The following is a 21934-nucleotide window of genomic DNA, read 5'->3' on the forward strand; positions in this document are numbered from 1 at the left end:
CAGAATATACAACATTAATGTTCTAGATGTGCTTTCTGGGACGTTGCAAGAACATTCATGTCTCCAGTAATGAGGGTTATGAGAATATTCCATCAGGCCTTATAACTGTTGCCAAGCCCATCAAGGCCCTGATTGGTGAACCACTGATCCATTCACAGCTCCTTTTGTCTGTTGGCAAGATCAGGGATACTCACACAAACACACAGACACAGAGTGCTTTTAAAACCTTTTAAGGATGTTGCGAATTTTCGCAGCTTTTTGTTAAAAATCGCGCAACATTTCAGCGCCCTGCTATTCATGCCAGGAATATAGTATATGCATATGATTAGTATGTGTGGATAGAAAACACTCAGACGTTTCCAAAACTGTTTAAATCACGCCTGTGGCATTTACAGAACGGGCGTTCCATCGAAAAGTGCATGAAAATCTGTTCACTGAAAATGGAAAAATATATCCTTCCGCGACTACAGGCAAATGTTCAAAGCGAACCAAATTAAATAGAGCCGAGTTTTCATTGGCTACAGCTTCCACAGGTTGTCTAGAGTCACGTCATTTGTTTCGCAATTGATTCTTGGTCTAACCGAAACAAGGGAACTCCTTCCCTACTGTCCCCGCCCAGATTTTTGTTCGACCATTTCAAGACATCTTTTTCTCCACGGACAAGCTAAACATTTCACATCGCCTCCTGAGGAATTTTATCGCTTATTAACGTGTACTAATACCTAAAGTTGCATTATAAAAGTATTTCGAAGTGTTTTGTGAAAGTTTATCGTCGACTTTTTGAATTTTAAAAAATGACGTTACGTTATGAAATGCAAATTTTTTTCTTTACTCGCACAGTATTCTTAGCTCGATATCTAGGCTATATATGGACCGATTTAATCGAAAAAAGACCCTAAATGATGTTTATGGGACATCTAGGAGTGCCAAGAAAGAAGCCCGTCAAAGGTAATGAATGTTTTATATTTTATTTCAGCGTTTTCGTTTGCGACGGCTAACGCAAAATCTGTCGTTTTAGGTGACGTTGCAGTATTTTGAGGGTGCATGGTATCAGATAATAGCTTCTCATGCTTTCCCCGAAAAGCATTTTACAAATCTGACTTGGTGGATAGATTCACAACGAGTGTAGCTTTAATTCAGTATATTGTATGTCAATTTTAATGAAAGTTTGAGGTTTATCAACCTCTATGGTGGCGCTCTTGAGCATTTCTGCTGATTGTGGTCCCCACTTCGGTACCACGTCCTTAACTTAACAGAGTGTTTTTTAATAACATATTTGACACACCATGACATATGATTACATTGTGGCCACTCCCGAGCGGCGCAGTGGTCTAAGACACTGCATCTCAGTGCAAGAAGTGTCACTACAGTTCGAATCTAGGCTGTTTCACATCTGGCCGGGATTGGGAGTCCAATAGGGCAACGCACAATTTGGCCCAGCGTCGCCAGGGTAGGCAGTCATTGTAAATAAGATTTTTTTTTAACTGACATGCCTAGTTAAATAAAGGTTAAATATATATATATATTTTTATATAATTTATACAGTAATTATTATTATCCTCACCTGGGAAATTAACTCACAACCTCTTGGTTCATGGCGTTCAGATCTTCCTGCTACACCACCATGTCTGTGTCAGTTATCAGTTAATTTGACAATTCTTTAACCATTGATTTAATTGACTTATGAAAACATGTAATGGCTTTCTGTATAGTGGTCTAATGTTGGTGGGGCATATTAACCTGTTTTAATGATACTCCTGAATCACTAGATTTTCTTGAGTGTACTTTTAACAGAGCTGAGATTTACTTTAAAGTGCATTCACCTTATTGCTTTCACCTATCAAGTTGTTTCAGATCTAGGGGTGAGCGGTTAGGGATTGTTCTGGACAGGGCCTAACTATACTGGCCCAAGAAGCAAATGAACTGGAGATATCTCTTATTGGGTTTGAGGCCAAAAAGAAGCAGGAAGAGGCGCTGTGCGCTTTTCTCCTTCGGAGGTCCTTTGAGGATGCCAGGGGGGACACCTTCCGGAAGGCCGACAGGCGGAGTTCCGCTGGCTAAGTGGGCTGCCCCAGGACCAGTCCCAGCACCAGGTTGGACTGGCCTAGTTCCCCGGCACAAGCACCGCCAACCAGGTGCGAGATGGTCCTGCTATGGTGTGGGGAAGGATACAGCCCCTGCGTACCTCGGGGATGGGGGGTGGCATGGGATCGGGTCCTTCCTTGCCAGCCGGCCTAAACACCCATGTTTACAACAGTACCCCCAACCCAGAGTGGACCGGGCTTCAGGCAAACGTTTGCCCCTAAACACATTGTTTCACTGTTTTTGGATTTCAAGAGTGTTGTGTATTCCGCGTGAGTTCAGTAAAACAGGTCCCTCCTCCTCATTTAGACACAAGGTTGCCAATAGTGGTGGAGATTTTATTTTTTTAATGAAAAAAAAACGTATTTCTCCCAGTCCACGAGGGGTGCACATGCGCAGTGTTGATCTGATTAATGCGAACAGTAATGTCGGGGTACAGGCTATAATTTGTTGTATACCCCCCATGTTTTTGCGGGGTCTTCACATCGACTGTTCCCCTGGCCTCAACCCCAGTATTAAGGGAGGAAATATTCTCTCTGCTCCAGAAACAGGCAACACGAGTGGTTCCTCTGGCTTCTATGATAGTATTCATTCCCCTGGGACTAGTATTGATGCGGCCATTCCAGCGCTGGGTGCTAGCAACATGCCTGGATGCATCTCGCCAGCTAAGACGGTCGATTCAATCAATCCCTATACCAGTCTGCTGTTCCCACATGCTTCAAGAGGGCCACCATTGTTCCTGTTCCCAAGAAAGCTAAGGTAACTGAGCTAAACGACTATTGCCCCGTAGCACTCACTTCCGTCATCATGAAGTGCTTTGAGAGACTAGTTCCTGGGCTCGGTGAAGAGCTGTATTATACATCACCTGTGGAAGGCAAGGCTTCCAGTGAGGCTCGGATTTCATTGGCCTTGTCAGGCGTGATTGTAGATCCTTCAACTGAAATCGATAGTATGTTCCTTCAGTGAACAGTAGTTATAGTCATAACGTTACGTTTACAGGAAGGGGCTCAGAACACACCCCTGGGGGTGCCAGTGTTGGTGATGACCAGTGGGGATGTTTTGCCTTCCAATCTGATGGCCTGGGGTCTGTGGTTGAGGAAACTGTGGATCCATATAATGAGACATGAATAGCCGTGAAGGTTGGTGGGTTTTCCATCATTCTGTGCCTTTGTATGGTGTTAAATGCTGAGCTGAAGAACACGAAAAGGATCCTGGCTTAGTTCCCAGGGGCCTCCAGATGTTCAAGGAGTATGTGCAGCAGACAGGCCACAACATCATCTGCACCCCTGTTTGTTTAATAAGCAAATTGATGGTGACAACACAGTGCTTCATCAATGAAGCAATATAATAAGACGTGCAGAAAAAATTACAGAGGCGCCAGAGTCTGCAAGTCTTCTAAAAGGTAGATACAGGTTGGTGAGGGCCATTTGCCACCCAATGCCAATAGATCCTTCCCTTCATTTCAAAAGGACCCTATTCCAAATCAACCAGTCCATTTGACAATGATAGCAGAATGCATGAGGAAACCATTTATTTTTTCCTGTGTGTGATTGATAAGGAGGGAGAGAGAGAACAGACATTTTCTTCTCCCTCTCAGAAAAATGTTATCGCAAATCTTGGAGAATGGCCCTGACTCCATTAGCCAATAGCTCAAACACTGCAAGGTAAGCCCATTCCATTTAATGTCTCCCCTTCACGTGTTGGAACGCCGATGTAGTGAATCAAGGCGCAGTACTGTAGGCCTGCTGAACAAAGACACGTCACTTAATGACCTCCCGTATGAAGCAGATGGACTTCCTCTAGCCACCTCAGGGAGATAATATGCTTAATTAGCTTTGTCGTTCACTGCCATCTGAGCACTTCACTACCTCGTACTAGAGCTCCTCAGAGTCACTATTAAAAAGGCTATTTAATCTGGGAAAACAGTCAGGCCCGGACCAGTCAGTCTGTGGCCAAGAGTGACAAGGTATATGTCATCATAAAGGTAGTAAGAGTGGTGTATCCTACTCAGCCAACATTGCTTCCACTTCCATGAAATCCTTTCAGTGTCCATTTCCCTAACTGTTTTGCTGTGGCCCTAAGGGAGGCATGGGTTGCCCTTTCAAGTTGAATCTCTCCCTGCCAGCAGCACAAGACAAACAGCATGATAACTCCCAAGGAGCCTTCCTACTGGCCTTACAGGACAGGACTGCCTCTTGCTCTACTCTGCTTGGCCTGGGATATTAAAATCCTCTCCATCGGCGCCAGGCCGCTGTTTAGCGCTGCGCATCACAACTTTTATGTATTGGAAATGTCAGGGACACGCTGGGAAAATGATGGAAAATTAAAGATCCGTAAAACCCAGAAAAACAGCCTTTTCCCCTCTAAGGGCAATGTGTTTCTGGTCCCTACCATAATAAAGTGAAAGTAGGGGACTACTCTCCTGCATGTGTGATGTGAGAAAGCTCATCCCACAGATGGGCAAAATTTCACCCACCGCATTCAGTGAAGAGACTCAAAGAGAATGTTCACGCTTTAACGCCTGTCTTCCCCATTAGTCCGTAACGTTCTGTGTTTTTAAGAGCTTGGTTGTCCTATGGTTATTTTGCAGACAACCTCCCCACAACTTTCTAAGAATGATGCAGGATAGTTGCTTGGATTTGGAACATTCTCAACACATTTAAGGAACTTGACAAAAAACATAATTTTCTTGGCATTTTATTACCTTAACAGACGTTTCCTAAAAGTTCAAACATGGTTACATTTAAATAACATTTTTTGTAATGTTCTCGGAATGTTTTTGAGCTGGTTTGACATTGGGAATGTCCTCAAATAGTTCAGAGAACATGAACCCTTTTACACTTGTATCCGTATCCGGGTCATAAATGGCAGATTTGGACACTGATGAGCAACTAAATTGAAACGCAGTGGCTGTACAGTAACATGCTATACATGACCTCAGGGTCTCCGCTTCACAGCATTGTAATGGGTTTTGACTGACAGACTTTCTGAACTTGAGCACAGCACATAAAAATTCACAGCGGAACACCCATCTGAATTCCATCCTATGCACTCCAAAATTACAATCTGCTTCTCTGAATTGCCTTGTGGAGATCGTATTTATAACTTAGGTAGTCATGTTGAAAGTAGAACAAGCCTTCACATGATGCCCACCTGACCCAGATTGTGGTTTATAATGGACCGTTTTTTGGATTATGTGAACAACTGTAATTGTGTGAGGCGGGAATACAGGTCTGTGTTCCTAACAAAACAACCTCAAGTGTGCTTGCTCTAGTTCCTCAACAGCACAGCTAGGAGAGCACAGAAAATAACCTTATATACTAAACAAAAATATTAAAGCAACATGTAAAGTGTTGGTCCCATGTTTCATGAGCTGAAATAAAATATCCCAGAAATGTTCCATACGCACAAAAAACGTATTTCCCTGTGTGAGAATTTCTCCTTTGTCAAGATAATCCATCCATCTGACAGGTGTGGCATATCAAGAAGCTGATTAAACAGCATGATCATTACACAGGTGCACCTTGTGCTGTCGACACTCTATAATGTGCAGTTTTGTCACATGCCACAGATGTCTCAAGTGAACGTGCAATTGGCATGCTGACGGCAGGAATGTCCACCAGAGAATTGAATATTAGAGAATTTGGCAGTACATCTAACCGGACTCACAACCGCAGACCCTCTACATCTGGCTTCTTCACCTGCGGGATCGTTGGAGACCAGCCACCTGGACAGCTGTCGGAAACTGTGTTTGCACAACCAAAGACATTCTGCACAAATCATCTCAGGGAAGCTCATCATCCTCACTAGGATCTCGACCTGAGTGCAGTTTGGCATTGTTACTGACTTCAGAGGGCAAATGCTCACCATCAATGGAGAAGTGTGCTCTTGTTATTTTACCTTTATTTAACAAGGCAAGTCAGTAAAGAACAAATTCTTATTTTCACTAACAGCCTAGGAACATTGAGTTAACTGCCTTGTTCAGGGAAGAATGACAGATTTATACCTTGTCAGCTAAGGGATTTGAACATGTAACCTTTCGATTACTAGACCAACGCTCTAACCACTAGGCTACCCTGCTGCCCTCTTCGTGGATAAATCCTGGTTTCAACTGTACCGGGCAGATGGCAAAGCGGTGTTGTGTGGGCAAGCACTTTGCTGATGTCAACATTGTGAACAGAGTGCCCCATGGTGACGGTGGGGTTATGGTATGTGCAGGCAATAGCTACAGACAATGAATACATTGTCATTATCGATGACAATTTGAATGCACAGAGACATCATAATGAGACCTTGAGGCTCATTGTCGTGCCATTCATCTGCCGCCATCACCTCATTTGGGCTCTCGAGTAGCGCAGCGGTCTAAGGCACTACATCTCAGTGCTAGAGGCGTCACTACAGACCCTGGTTTGATTCCTGGCTGTATCAGAACTGGCTGTGATTGGGAGTCCCATAGGGTGGTGCACAATTTGCGCAGCCGCGACCCCGATGGCGCACGTCCAGAAGCTGCCGGACTGTATAAGCAGGACGGTCATTGATGAGCCGAGGGGGTGGAGGAGCTGCTACAGGGGACTGGAGCAGACAGGTTTAATCAGGGATATATGAAAGGTAGGGTAGATCCTGAGAGAGGCTGTGAGTTTCAGTTGCACAGCAGAGGGGTTAATGACACAATCAATTTCAAAGGAATCAATGAATCGGGGGTAAAGTTTCTTAGAAGCCACTTTCAATGGCAGGTCCTTCGAAGAGAGCCATACCTTTTGGCCTGGGGTGTAGACTGGAGCTGAGGCACAGAGATGCTTGGCTTGGGACTGGGTCATGGCCACGAAGAAGGGCAGCCTGGGCCTTCCTTCAGGTACGATCTCAATTACGTATATGGTCATGGACAGAGGGGGGTTGGTAACCCAGAGCACACTCCAAAGGTGACATAACTGACGAGGCATTGGTGAGGGTGATGTGGGCATTTTCAAAACAGGGTAGCTGAGCGCTCCAGGAGGAAGGTTTAGCAGAAGTCACGCAGCATAGGGCAGAGGACAAAGCAGACCGGTAGTGGGTTTAGTGGAGGTTTTGTTCCGGGCAGAGAACGAGCAGGCTGAGACAAACTCCCAGACATCTCTCTCCATAGTGAGCTACCAAAAGCTAGGGTCAGGAAGGCGAGGGTCCGGTTCATACCAGGGTGACAGGTGAGGTGTGTAGAATGGGCCCACTGAACATCATAGCGAACAGAATCTGGAACAAACAGAGCATTTCTAGGACCGTTACCCGGGTCAGGCTGGTTCTGCTGAGCCTGGCGGATACGGGACTCGATCTCCCAGGAGACAGCGGCAACGATGCAGGTCGATGGCACAATGGAATCTGGCTCGGAACCAGTGTTATCGGCAGTGAACTGGCAGGCTTGGTATTCCTAGAACCGGGCAATAAGTGAGTGTGAAATTGAATCTACCGAAGAACAATGCCCACCTGGCTTGCCGGGAATTCAGACGTTTTGCGGTCTGGATGTAGGACAGGTTTTTGTGGTCGGTCCACACGATGAAGGGGAGTACAGAGCCTTCCAGCCAGTGAAGCCATTCGTCAAGAGGCAGCTTAATGAGTTCCCGGAAACCGATGTCAACATTTCTCTCTGCAGGTGAGAGCTTACGGGAAAAGAATGCACGTGGGTGGAGCTTCTGATCAGAGGGGGAAAGCTAAGACAGAACAGCACCTACCCTGGTATCGGAGGCATCCACCTCCACGATGAACTGGAGTTCTAGGTCTGAGTGAGGACCGGAGCAGCAGTGAAGCGACGCTTGAGTTCTCAGAACGCTGCCTCTGCCTCAGGGGTCCAGTGGAACGGAGTGGAGGTGAGAGGTGCTGCCAGACGGCTGTAGTTACGGATGAAATGTCTGTAAAAATGTGCAAACCCCAGGAAATGCTGGAGCTGCGTCAAGTTAGAGGGCGCAGGCTACTCTGACTGCCATGACTTTGGCAGGGTCCATACATAACTGTCCCTGTGCAATAATATAACCCAGGAAAGACAGAGGCAGCATGGAACTCACCTTTCTCAGCTTTAACAATAACCGTGTTCTCCCACAGCCGTTGGAGAATGTGTTGCTGGTGAGCCTCAGAGTCCTTAGAAAAAAATCTGAATGTCATCCAAATAGACAAAAATGAAGCATCCAATCACATCCCTCAGTACATCATTGACTGGGTTCTGGTAATCAGCAGGGGTGTTAGGCATGACCAAATACTCAGTGTCCAAGTGGTGTGTTGAATGCCATTTTCCACTCGTCCCCCTCTCTGATGCGATCAAGGTGGTAGGCATTCCGGAGGTTGATTTGGTGAACACCGTGGCACCATGGAGGGGGGCAAAAGCAGAACTGATGAGTGGCAAGGGGTACTTGTTCTTCACAGTACTATGATTCAGCCCACGGAAGTCTATACACGGCCTCAGTGACCCATCCTTTTTGTTTACAAAGAAAAACAGCACCCACCGGAGAGAAAAGCCTGATATGACCTGCAGCCAGGGAATCCTGGATGTACCCCTCCATAGCCTCCTGCTCGGGGCGAGAGAGGTTATACAACCGGCTACAGGGGAGTGGAGCTCCAGGTTGGAGGTCACTGGCACTCGTACGGCCAATGAGGCAGCAGCGACAGGGCGTGGTGCTTGTTGAACACAGGAGCTAGATCGTGATACTCGGGAGGAACTGATGACAGGTCCGGAGATTCTGGAATGGGGCACAGACAAGGCAGGGGCAAGGGCAGACTGAAGACAATTTGAGTGACAAAATGAACTCCACCTTGCCGGCGGTCCAGTTGATCTGTGGATTGTGCAGCTTTAACCATGGATGGCCGAGAACCAGGGGAGATTGAGGGCAGTTAATTACGTGGAAACTGATCCTTTCCTGGTGGTTTCCAGAGAGACACAGGATGACAGGGACGGTTCTCTCACAGACACCGGCACGGAGCTGTCCGTTGAGGGAGTTGGCATCGAGGGGTGAATCGAGTGGAACAGTGTCCAGGCCCAACTCCCCCCAACAGGCCCAACTGGGAGGAAGGTGTTGCCCTATCAAATTCCTGACACAGTTCACATATCGCATCTCATCCTGCCAGCAGCGCCAGACAAATAGCATGCTAACTCCCCAGGAGCTTCCCTACTGGACCTACAGGACAAGACTGCCTCTGTTCTGCTCTTCTTTGGATATTAAAGGTCCTCTTCGCCGGCGCCTGGCCAGGCCACATCCAACTAAGCACATTCATTGAAGAGGCTCGCAGACAATGTTCTCGTTTTAACGCCTGGCTTTATAATTAAGTCAAGAAACAATCCCCATATATATTTTAATTGATTTCTGTTTCGGTAGAATTGTGAGCATTAAGTCAGGGTCAGTGGTGTGTAACATAGCATTACAGTGTGTGTGTGCATGTGAAGATAATAGTCTCATACCCTCTTCTCCACTTGTTCCAACTGCTCCTTGAAAAAAGTGCCCAGTGCTTTCATCTCTGCCTCTTTCTTCTCCAACTGTTTAGCCTGAAAGAGAGGAAAACCAGAGATTGGAACCGGTTCAGGGAACAGAACCGAACCGAAAGCTAGAAAATAACAATATTTTTGGAGAACATAATCTTAAGCCGGGAAAGACAGTGATCTATTCCGTTCCGGAACAGAAGCGTAATTTGAAAAGCATGGGAACCGGTTAGTATGTTATTTTACCATCCGGTCATGTTTTCCCAGTCCCAAAAAAACACAAAGTGACTATGCAAAGCTCTCACTCTGTCACTCAGAAATGTATTCTAATGTCTGCCTGTCAGTTGAAAATCTTTGCCAGTGTGTGTCTGTGTGTGTAGACCCTTCCCCCTCCAAAACATAGTCTACTGTAGCTGACATTACAAGCATGATTCAGAAATTAGGGAGAGATCTTTAATTAGAAAAGAATGGATATATTTTTTCAATGCTAGTTAAGGATACTATAGTCATGTATATCATGTTTTGCATTGGATTTATTAACTACAAAAATATACGATGTGTTTTAATTGTAATTCTGGTGCTGCTCTGCACACAGAAGCTTGTTAAGCCAACCCTCTGAAGTTCAAAGACATTCAAAGTTCCTTTATAGAAGCTGCTTCTCTGTAGGTATAATTCTGTGGCCTAATTAAGATAATGCATGTCATCACAACAAGATGTCTATAGCTTCAAGCCAAGCCTCCTCCTCCACCCGCTCTCGCTCTCAATACCCACAAAAATTTCAATCCCTACACTTGTCTGTCCAATGCATGTGAAACCTTGCTCCATAGCAAACTGCTATATCCTCGCTGATTGGTGAAGTACTTTAATCAAACTAAATTTGATTTCAGAGGTTTCAAAAAGAACAGAAAGGAACGATATAAACCATTACATTTTGGGGTTATATAAACCATTACATTTTGGGGTTATATAAACCATGACCTTTTGGGGTTATATAAACCATTACATTTTGGGGTTATATAAACCATGACCTTTTGGGGTTATATAAACCATGACCTTTTGAGGTTATATAAACCATTACATTTTGGGGTTATATAAACCATGACCTTTTGGGGTTATATAAACCATTACCTTTTGGGGTTATATAAACCATGACCTTTTGGGGTTATATAAACCATGACCTTTTGGGGTTATATAAACCATTACATTTTGGGGTTATATAAACCATTACATTTTGGGGTTATATAAACCATTACATTTTGGGGTTATATAAACCATTACATTTTGGGGTTATATAAACCATTACTTTATGGGGGTTGGAACTGGTTCCTAACTTTATTTTGCTGGTCGGAAGAGTGGAACGAAAAAAAAAACGAAAAAAGAATGTTGGAAAATGATTTAGGTTCACACACACACACACACACACACACACACACACACACACACACACACACACACACACACACACACACATAGTGGTCAGCGGTGAATAAGGGTAGTAAGACTACCCTGTACAAGGCCACAGTCAGACTGCAAAAAGAGAACATTAAAACAATGGTGGAGTCCCAAAACAAGCAGAGAAGGCAAAGCATTGAAAATGACAATGATTATGATGATGAGGGTATCATTCAGGAACACATCAAAACCTCCATAACAACAAAAATGCCAAACAAATACAAACAAGACAAACATGCAAACTGACATGCATGCTGGAGTCCTCGTCCATGAGACTGTGCTCCTGCTCCTTTCTCTCTGGCTGTGTGCTGTCGTGTGTCCACTCCTGTAGGTCTACTGTGTTGTGGCCTGTAATAACTGTAGCCTGCCATATACCATAGAGACACTAGTGTCTGTGAGAGAGGGAGAAGATGTAGAGGAGAGATAGTTCTGCAAGAGAGGTAGAGTTAGTAGAGTAGGATGAGGAAGAAGAGAATAGTGTCCGTCTGTAGGAGCGTTAGCTTACTAGTGAGTGAAGAGATTAAGAGCTGAGTTGAGAGGTGGGACAAAGAGCAACAGACGTCACTGAGGACAGCTGGTGTCCCCAAACTGTCTGGAGACAACTGAGGAGACGGCCATGGAGGATGGGCACAGGCTGACGAGACACACAGAGAGATAACACAGCAGGGATGCACTTAAAGACACACAACAAACACACAGACGCACACAAACACTCTCTCTCGAACCCCGTTGGCTGTGCTCAATGTGCATGGCGGACGCTGGCGGTAATGCGAGGGCTTCCTACAGCACTGAGCCGAGAGAGTGTCACATGTAACAGCCAGACAACAGAACGCAACAAAGCGCAACCCCAAATTACACCCAGACGAAAATTACCCCCTTTTCCTCCAGTCTCCCGTGTCTCTCACACAGAAAATAACCTCCATCCCTACGCAGATCATATATCATTTTCGAGCTAGATAGCTCTGTACCGCGGAGGCAGAGTGGCCTGCTTGCATGCACACATTCAGCCTTAATGCAGGGAAACAACAACACTGTAGTTGGAGCAGACAAAACCGGGAGGAAAAGAGAGGGATATTAACAGAACATCAAGCTGTGATTACCCAGGCATCCACATCTTCAACACGCTAGTAAGGTCAGAGATTGAGAGAGTGAGGGAAGGGAAGAGAGAGAGAGAGACAGACGGAGAGACTGAGTGAGAGGATGGGGGGGAGATGAAAAAGGATGCAAAGAAAAGGAAAAGAGAGCAGCTCTGTTGATCATTGTGAGGCAGAGCGGGTAAAGGAGGGGGTTATTGAGAGGCAGAGCGGGTAAAGGAGGGGGTTATTGAGAGGCAGAGTGGGTAAAGGAGGGGGTTATTGAGAGGCAGAGCGGGTAAAGGAGGGGGTTATTGAGAGGCAGAGCGGGTAAAGGAGGGGTTGTTGTGAGGCAGAGCAGGTAAAGGAGGGGGTTATTGAGAGGCAGAGCGGGTAAAGGAGGGGGTTATTGAGAGGCAGAGCGGGTAAAGGAGGGGGTTATTGAGAGGCAGAGCGGGTAAAGGAGGGGGTTGTTGTGAGGCAGAGCAGGTAAAGGAGGGGTTATTGAGAGGCAGAGCGGGTAAAGGAGGGGGTTATTGAGAGGCAGAGCGGGTAAAGGAGGGGTTATTGAGAGGCAGAGTGGGTAAAGGAGGGGTTGTTGTGAGGCAGAGCGGGTAAAGGAGGGGTTATTGAGAGGCAGAGTGGGTAAAGGAGGGGTTGTTGAGAGGCAGAGCAGGTAAAGGAGGGGGTTATTGAGAGGCAGAGCAGGTAACGGAGGGGTTATTGAGAGGCAGAGCGGGTAAAGGAGGGGGTTATTGAGAGGCAGAGCGGGTAAAGGAGGGGGTTATTGAGAGGCAGAACGGGTAAAGGAGGGGGTTATTGAGAGGCAGATCGGGTAAAGTGGGGGTTATTGAGAGGCAGAGCGGGTAAAGGAGGGGGTTATTGAGAGGCAGATCGGGTAAAGGGGGGTATTGAGAGGCAGAGCGGGTAAAGGAGGGGGTTATTGAGAGGCAGAGCGGGTAAAGGAGGGGATTATTGAGAGGCAGAGCGGGTAAAGGAGGGGGTTATTGAGAGGCAGAGCGGGTAAAGGAGGGGGCTATTGAGAGGCAGAGCAGGTAAAGGGGGGGGGGTTATTGAGAGGCAGAGCGGGTAAAGGAGGGGGTTATTGAGAGGCAGAGTGGGTAAAGGAGGGGGTTATTGAGAGGCAGAGCAGGTAAAGGAGGGGGTTATTGAGAGGCAGAGTGGGTAAAGGAGGGGGTTATTGAGAGGCAGATCGGGTAAAGTGGGGGTTATTGAGAGGCAGGGCAGGTAAAGGAGGGGGTCATTGAAAGGCAGAGCAGGTAAAGGAGGGGGTCATTGAGAGGCAGAGCAGGTAATGGAGGGTTTTTTTGAGAGGCAGAGCAGGTAATGGAGGGGTTCAAGCGAGAAGCAGAGAGATGATTCGTCATCATTATAAAAGCTGCTTATTGGTTTAAAAAACACAGAACTGGTGTGTTAAATAGGCTGCAGGATGGGAGGGGTGGTAATTTGATTTCATAAAGAGTGCTGCACGTGTGAAAAAGCTCAAGTTTGGCTGAGAATGCCTCAGTGCTGCATAGAAGCTAGACAGTACAGAGAGCCAAGGAGAGGATGGTTTCCACTGTCTGAGATAGAGGCTGTGGGCTAGGGTCACAGAAGTCAACCAGGGGCCAAAGTTTATAGAGCTTTCAGTGTACTGTTCTTCAAACAGGGTTCCTAATCAAGCCAGCACGTGCTTAGAAACACAATGCATTTACCTAGCTTGTGTCATTGCTAAGTGCTTAACCTGCCCTTTCCTGTGTGAGACCGTCTGTGACACGATTTAAAGACCCCTCAAGTCTCCAGTCGGCAGTAGGTGTGTCTGTTCCATTATAGCCTCTCCTCTCCCCTCTAGACTCACAGCCAATCAGCCAGCCAGCCCAGCAGTAAAGATGACCGCAACTCCAGTCTAAATTACAGGCATTACAATCACAGTAGAATCGCCTGAGGAAAATCTCCCTATTAGTCCCTGGTGTTCAGGACTGGGCGACAGCAGAGCTGAGGAACGCACTGCTCCACCAGAGGAGAGAGGCATGAGCTCTGAAACACTGCTGCTGTGTTATACTCTCGATGTCTGCATGTTTGACTTACTGTCTGCAAGTCTTATTCATGTTGTCGAGTAAGATCTACTCCTATCCTACATATCTAGCCATGCACATGTCACACTATATAATACAGCAAATAGTCATGATGTGGTGAGTTTTAGTGCACAATCTCAATGGGTAGTTATAGCAAGTTGCTAAGGAACAGCATCTTCCCTATAGCTAAATCACAAACATACAATCTGACAGCCTTACACTCGGACACGCAGACATGCATGCAGACACACCATCACTAATACTAATGAGTGAAACCCTGAATCGAACCAATGGACCAGCAGCACTGTAGTAGCGCTATAACGCCGGACTTAATCCCCTTTTCTCCCTGACCACACACAGACCTTGTCATTTTTTAATTCAACCTCTTTAATTCGCCACAGAGACAAAGGCAATCTGATGGGCTCTCTCCTTCACCGCAGAGCCTCCTTTGGGGATCTGGAGCCGGCAGATAATACTCAGCCAAGCATGAATTACAGAGATAAGTCTTGAAATGAGGCTTGCTGGGCGCTGGTTTTCTCATAAATAAGGCCGTCCACGCCTCGTTATCTGTTGGGCTGCAACTCAGTAAACAGGCCGGATGGGATGGATGCAGGGAAACAGGCCGACCCAGGCACGCTGAGAGAGAGGCTGATTCTAGAACCATGTGGTGGAACTGGAACTGAAGACCAGTCCTAATGAATGAGAGGAAGCTGATGAGGAACACAAAGCAGAACTAGGCTTATACAGAACCTAAAGAACCAGACAGACAACCTGTTATCAATGGTGAGATGAGAGATATAGGCTAGCTTTACTCAAATCAATTGTGCACAATGCAAATACAATACTATGCACATGAATCATGTCAATATTGAACACAGACCAAGCTAGATGAGAAGAGACACTTGTTGTTGTAACAGACTACTCCGAATCAGAGCATTGTGACAGCTGAATTCCTCATTGCCCTCATCTAGCTTACATCCAGTATCTCAGCATCACAGTGCAGTACAGTTATTAGAACACATGAAAATAGCACCACTCACTCAAACACACACACACCCCTGCGCTGTCGTCCCGTACTGAGTTTCCATCCGATAGCAGCAGTCTCAGCCCTGCCTGGGTTCCCTCCCTCTGCTCCTCTGTTTATTTACTCTGATGTATTTATTTAATACATAGCTCCCAGCTATGCAATAAATTAGCAGTTAATAATCAAACTGATTACCCAGAGTGGGAACTGTCTGGGGAAACGGAGAATATGGGCCACTGGCTTTCCTCTCCTCTCTTCTACCATTAATAACTCTACAGCACTGATCCTGGGTGGAACACCACTCCAGTTCTTATTCAAGGGGAGCCCAGCTGTCCTGACAGCAAGGATGTGAAATAATAAGGAGCAAAGGAGAGGGGCACTCATACACACATATTTCAAACTCATATTAACACACACACAAACACACATACAAAATATAGGCCTAGACTCATATACTGTATGTAAACAAATCAAAAACACCCTCAAATTATTTCCAATACCTTTCACATCCTCCAATAAGATGACGTCTCATTATGCATCTTTCAGACCACGGTTATCAGTCAAATCCATTACTACTGACTGAACAAAACACAGACATTATGGCCAACAGCGTTGGGCGGTATCCATATGTTCATACTGTCATACCGTTTCTGTACCATACCTGGGTATACGGTATTACCGGAAGTACACACAAGTGGCTCTATTTAAAAATGTTTTTACAAAAACTGACGCACATAACAATTTAAGCAACACGGATCTTGATGTCTCTGCTGTAACCAAGAAGCTTGATCTTGACATTTACCCACTTAGCTAGCAAGTTAGCGAACCACATCCATAGCTGGAGCCCTGAGCTGGATATCATTTATTTGACAGATCTTTGACGTCTTAAAGTTATACTTAACTTTAAGTTATAAGCAGTGACGTAGCACGCACCCCCAGAAGGCGGGGGTGCCCCCAACCCTAAACATATTTTTTTTCTCGTACCACCCCAGTATACGGTATTAACTGTGTATCGCCAAGCCTACTGGCCACAGTCTGGTCACATGTTAAACTAAACAGACACACAGATACATAATCACACACAGTGTTCTGTCTGTACTCTTTGTTTTCGATCACCTGATGCAGCTTTATCCAACTGACTAATTCTCTTTCACTCCACGAGTTCCTCCTGCACATCTCTGAGAGGAGAGCACTGAGCAGCGGATGTGTTGCTTGCCATGGTGTGCCTGTTCAGAGTGTGAGGGATAAAATCTCTCTGTCTCCTCCACCTGCTGTTACGTCTGCAATTACTGGCATTCTGGGCTGCTTGTGAGAGGCAGCTAGTGGAGCCTCAATAGCTTTACATGCAGAAAGATGTCAGCTCTGAGATTACAATTACCGATAGAGCTGGGTTATCTGTGCAAGCCCTGTTTACTCTGCTGTTCACTCTCTCCGCACAGCCCCGATTACTGCTGCTACTACTATCTCTCTGATAAACCAGAGAGAGAAAGAGAGAGATGGAGAGGGGGAGAGAGAGAGGGAGAGAGAAAATTAGAGAGAGAAAGAGTACAATACCAGACAAGAGTGCAAAGGGCAGGTATTAATTGAATCACCCTAAGAGGTGTGAGCACCCTACAACAAAACGCGAAAAAATATACAAATATACTATCTAACGTTGAAGTTCTGTAGCATCCATACTGAGCAGTCCATCAGCAAATAGTTTGTGCGTGAACAGAATTGTAGTGATGGTGCTTCAGAGTGCTGCATGGGGTAGCCCTCAATACAGAGCATCTGAAGACATGATAACGTGGCTCTGTCTGCCATCTCAGAGAAGAACCCAGGGCTACCCAGTCGTTCACACATGACAGGTCACGACAACGAAAGGACGGCCAAAAGTGTCACCTGGGACTTCTGCCAGTGGACGTCCCCTCGTTGTGGTCTGATCGATTTCATATTAACCCTCAACTGGCACGTTCTTAACGTACTGCACCACAGAAGACTCTTCACTACTCATTTGCTTCAACCATCAACACCTTTTTTACATGAAAGCGAGCAAAAACAGTTGAAATGCTAACAATATAGCTGGATTTGTATGCATCTGAGCCACAGTAATGAAGCATGCTGCCATATGCCTAAGTAGAGTGGATCTTTCTAGAAGGGCTGAGCACACAGCTGTTGCAATTTCGAGGAAAACCAATAAAGGGATGTAGTCTGAGTGTGTAAGACGCTCGTTTTTTTAGAGACAATTGGCTCCACGTTGAGGAAATGTGAGTAATGTAAACGGAAACGTAAGAATTTCCAATCAAACTAAACATCTGTTGGATTGCCACTTTAAATCCCCTATCCATCTTCACTAGAGGAGCATTTACTATGATCACGGTAGTGCAGTGTGCCACTCTACCATTCATATTATAATGGAGGTAAATGGCTTAGGCTGCTGCTGGACTGAAATCCTTATGAAAATGTGAGCGATTAGGGCCTATTAGATTATCTGGGGTGATATCATAACATTTGTCTCTAGCTTTCCTAGGAGAGGGAAATGACACACTTACAGTACAGTAGGGTAGGTAGAAGAGTAGCCTACTGTAGGTCTTCATGCAGCACGAAGATGGACCCAGAGCTGGGATACAGAACACTTCTACTGCCATCCAGTGTTGAGATGAGGAAGTGTCTTAAGGACATCTTGGCTGGCTGGGATAAGGAGCACTGGCTGAAGTTAACCTTGTCATACATACATTGACAAAATCAGCAGGTTAACTACATGCTAATGTCGTGGTAACCAAGTTCACAGCCACTAAAATGACATTAATCTGAAAACATAAAAGACATGCATCTGATGCCCTGAACCTAAACATAGCCAAAAATGATTTGCTGTAAGAGAGAGGGGTAAGATATAGAGCCATACAAATACGGATTGTTTACATGTGTATTCATGTTGTATTTACTGAGGATTCACTGTGATTAATGTAGAGAGTCGCAATGTGCAAACAGCCCTGAGAAACCGTAGATGGCATTTGGTGTGAAACAGTATCAGAGGCGAAGCTGGGAGGCTGCTAATGAAATGAGCTTTTTAATTGTACGGACAGGGAGGGGGTATGCTAATGTGACTTATCACCTATTTCTGCCGACATACTGCAAAAGGGCATTAATACATTTTAAAATACAAAATCCCTTCAGCCCTTTTTCTTCCCTCTTTCTCTCTGAAATTAATCTTCTGAAGAATTAACAAGGACTATTCATAGGGCACAGAGCAGCAAGGGCCTTGGCAGGAGGAGAGAGGGATGAGGAGATGAAGAGGAGGAGGAGGGGGGTGTCCAGCGGTTTAGTTGGATGAAGACAAAAGGCTGGAGCGAGGGATGAAATTAAAGGAGGGCCCTGACGCTCCACTTCACATCCTCTAGTGATTTGGCTTGAAGTGACCCCGGCTGTCGCACGGCGCCAACCCCGAGAAAGACAAGAGAAAAGCTTTTATCACCTTCCCTCTGCTAATAACATTGCTATTCTCTTACCCCGTCTGACAAAGGTCACAGGAGGGGCTGGACAATGAGCATAATAGTGCACTAATGAATTGAGTTGATGCAGAGAGAGACCTTTGGAGAAATACCAGGGTTTGTCAGAGATAGTGAATCACTGAGACACAGGGGGGAGGTATTGGTTAGACCAGCTGGTCCATGGTCAAATACTGAAGCATCACTAACACCAACAATAGTCAACCCAGGAAATTAGCCTAGTAGTCAAATGATGCTTCATTACTTCCTTATCCTAATCATTGATTTTATGTGTACGGGCCCTTTAATCAGTAGCAGTTAGGGATGCAGAGTGGTGTGGTAATGGGTTGCCAGAACTCCAGTTTATCCTGCTCACTGACTGGATCTCTATGGAGCTGAGGCCATTCACAGAGACACTCAAGCCCATGCAGGGCCTATGAAAGCAGGGCAGAGCTCCAGTTAATCCTGGATGAATACCCAACCACCGCATAGTATCAAACCATAAAACCAGACTCTGAAGCTTAGCTTCCATCCCCTCAGTGACGTCTAGGGCCAGCCGACATCAACATCTCTACGGTAAAGCAAACTAAAAAGACCATTGGTACCATATTCAATTAGGACACTCCATGCAAATCATGGCCCCTTTCACATCTGAGGAGGGCGATGGAGGACGGTCTACTAATACAGCTGCAGATCAACCAAGGTTAAGGGTCGACATGGTTACAATCACTGACATTAGTGTCCTGACTAATCAGGAGGCAGGGAGGGGACGGACTTGAGGGAGATGGGGGGGTTGAACTGCAATTACCAGTTACCCCTCCTCTCACATCAGAGGCCCGGGCTCTGGTGGCTCATTGAGCATTCCCCACACGCTCCCTCTCCAAAGAATTTCTATTAGTGTCCGGCGTGTGTCTGAGCGAAGATAAGAGCCTCCACAACACGTCTCTTTGCAGGCTTACTGAAAGGGGCTACGTGTAAAACACACGCTCCCCTCCTATCTAAAGCCCCAAGAAACTCTCTGAGTTCAATTTACCGCTCACACACAAGATAACGCAGCCCTGTGGGTGATGAGTGAGGGAGGGGAGGGGTTAGGGGAGAAATACAATCCATCAAGAATTGGAAGAGTGGTGTGTGGGGGTGGGTTATTATTATTTATTTTATTTTATTTTAATTTTACCCCTTTTTCTCCCCAATTTTGTGGTTTCCAATTGTTTTTTCTAGTAGCTACTATCTTGTCTCATCGCTACAACTCCTGTACGGGCTCTGGAGAGACGAAGGTTGAAAGTCATGCGTCCTCTGATACACAACCCAACCAGCCGTACTGCTTCTTAACACAGCGCGCATCCAACCCGGAAGCCAGCCGCACCAATGTGTCAGAGGAAACACCGTGCACCTGGCAACCTTGGTTAGCGTGCACTGCGCCCGGCCCGCCACAGGAGTCGCTGGTGCGCGATGTGACAAGGACATCCCTACCTGCCAAGCCCTCCCTAACCCGGACGACGCTAGGCCAATTGTGCGTCGCCCCACGGACCTCCCGGTCGCGGCCGGTTACGACAGAGCCTGGGCGCGAACCAAGAGTCTCAGCTGGCGCTGCAGTACAGCGCCCTTAACCACTGCGCCACCCGGGAGGCCCTGGGTTATTATTATTATGATGAAAATATTAGCCCAATCAAAATTAATCAATTTTAGCTCTGGGTTGTTCCACGAAAAGAGTGCCTCTTACATCCTTTTGATATTTTAAGTAGAAATTGTACACCAATATTGCATGTTAAAAGTCTGTTACATTAAATGAAGTGCTCTTAAGAGAGAATTCAATATATCTGGCTTGCTAAAGTGACAAAATACACTCTGTGACATCAAGGAAGATCTAAAGCCACTTGATCATTTATTTCATGTGATTTGTGAATCATTAACGCCCGTCCCTCATTTTAAGGACAACCCTGCAATGTTGAGGAAGCTACTCTGAAAATAGAGTTTACCAAGCTAACAATTACTTCACACTGGAAAAAGTTCAGCTGTGTAATGCTGCGGGTGTCGTGGGTGTGGAGTCAGACGCAGGAGACAGAGAGTGCAATGCTGTGCGTCTTTAATTGCACCAACGCACCACAGGGTACTCACAATAGTAACGACCCCAAACACAGGGAATGAAAATGTACAACGGAAAAGTCACCCAGGCACTAACACGTACCTCTACAACAGAGCCGAAGGTTACACTGAAATAATCCCGCACAACAACCAGGCGGGCCGGCTGTCTAATAAAGACAAACTAATCATACCTAAACAGGTGCTACCAATAAACATACAAGGAGGGGGAGGAAAGACAATCAGTGGCAGCTAATAGGCCGGTGATGACGACCGCCGAGCGCCACTCGTGACAGTACCCCCCCCCTGACGCGCGGCTCCCGCCGCGCGCCGACACCGGCCTCGAGGTCGCCCCGGAGGACGAGGTGCAGGGCGATCCGGATGGAGGCGATGGAAATCCCTCAACATGGATGGATCCAAGATGTCCCCCACCGGTACCCAGCACCTCTCCTCCGGGCCGTACCCCTCCCAGTCCACGAGGTACTGCAGGGGACCAGCTACCACCGGTCTGAGGAGAGACACATGAAACGAGGGGTTAATACGATAATAGGAAGGGAGTTGTAATCGATAACACACCTCGCAGTGAGGACTTTAAAGGGCCCTACACACTGCGGACCCAGCTTCCGGCAGGGCAAGCGGAGAGGTAGGTTTCGGGTCGAGAGCCAGACCCTGTCCCCCGGTACAAACACGGGGGCCTCACTGCGGTGGCGGTCAGCACTCCTCTTCTGCCGTCCACTCGCTTGTTGTAGAGATTCCTGGACGGCCCTCCAGGTCTCCTTGGAGCGCTGTACCCATTCCTCCACCGCAGGAGCCTCGGTCTGGCTCGGATGCCATGGTGCCAGGACCGGCTGGTACCCCAACACACACTGAAAAGGGGACACGTTAGTAGAGGAGTGGCGTAGTGAGTTCTGAGCCATTTCAGCCCAGGGAATGTAGCGTGCCCACTCCCCTGGCCGATCCTGGCAATACGACCGCAGAAACCTACCCACCTCCTGGTTCACTCTCTCCACCTGCCCATTACTCTCGGGGTGATAACCGGAGGTCAGGCTGACAGAGACCCCCAAGCGTTCCATGAACGCTCTCCATACCGAGGCGTGAATTGGGGGCCCCGATCAGAAACGATGTCCTCCGGCACCCCGTAGTGCCGAAAGACATGGGTGAATAACGCCTCCGCAGTCTGTAGGGCTGTAGGGATACCGGGCAACGGGAGGAGACGGCAGGACTTAGAGAACCGATCCACAATC

The 21934-nt window shown here is 46.7% G+C and overlaps 1 protein-coding gene across 2 annotated transcripts in view; it reads right to left on the bottom strand.

Annotated features, from left to right (window-relative positions):
- Positions 1 to 11465, bottom strand: part of LOC115102283 (MICOS complex subunit mic25a-like) — a 54823-nt gene extending 43358 nt beyond the window's left edge. For both annotated transcript variants that reach the window (XR_003859430.2, XM_029622074.2), the window contains exons 1-2: positions 11217 to 11465; positions 9500 to 9583 (exon numbers count right to left, since the gene is read on the bottom strand). Coding sequence is in view for 1 of the 2 variants with exons in the window: in XM_029622074.2 (XP_029477934.1) it covers positions 9500 to 9583; positions 11217 to 11240 (108 nt within the window). In the remaining variant the exon portion in view is untranslated. The remainder of the gene's footprint in view (positions 1 to 9499; positions 9584 to 11216) is intronic.
- Positions 11466 to 21934: the final 10469 nt, after the last annotated feature.

This window comes from Oncorhynchus nerka, linkage group LG20 (genome assembly GCF_034236695.1).
Source record: "Oncorhynchus nerka isolate Pitt River linkage group LG20, Oner_Uvic_2.0, whole genome shotgun sequence".
Taxonomy (NCBI): Eukaryota; Metazoa; Chordata; class Actinopteri; order Salmoniformes; family Salmonidae; genus Oncorhynchus; species Oncorhynchus nerka.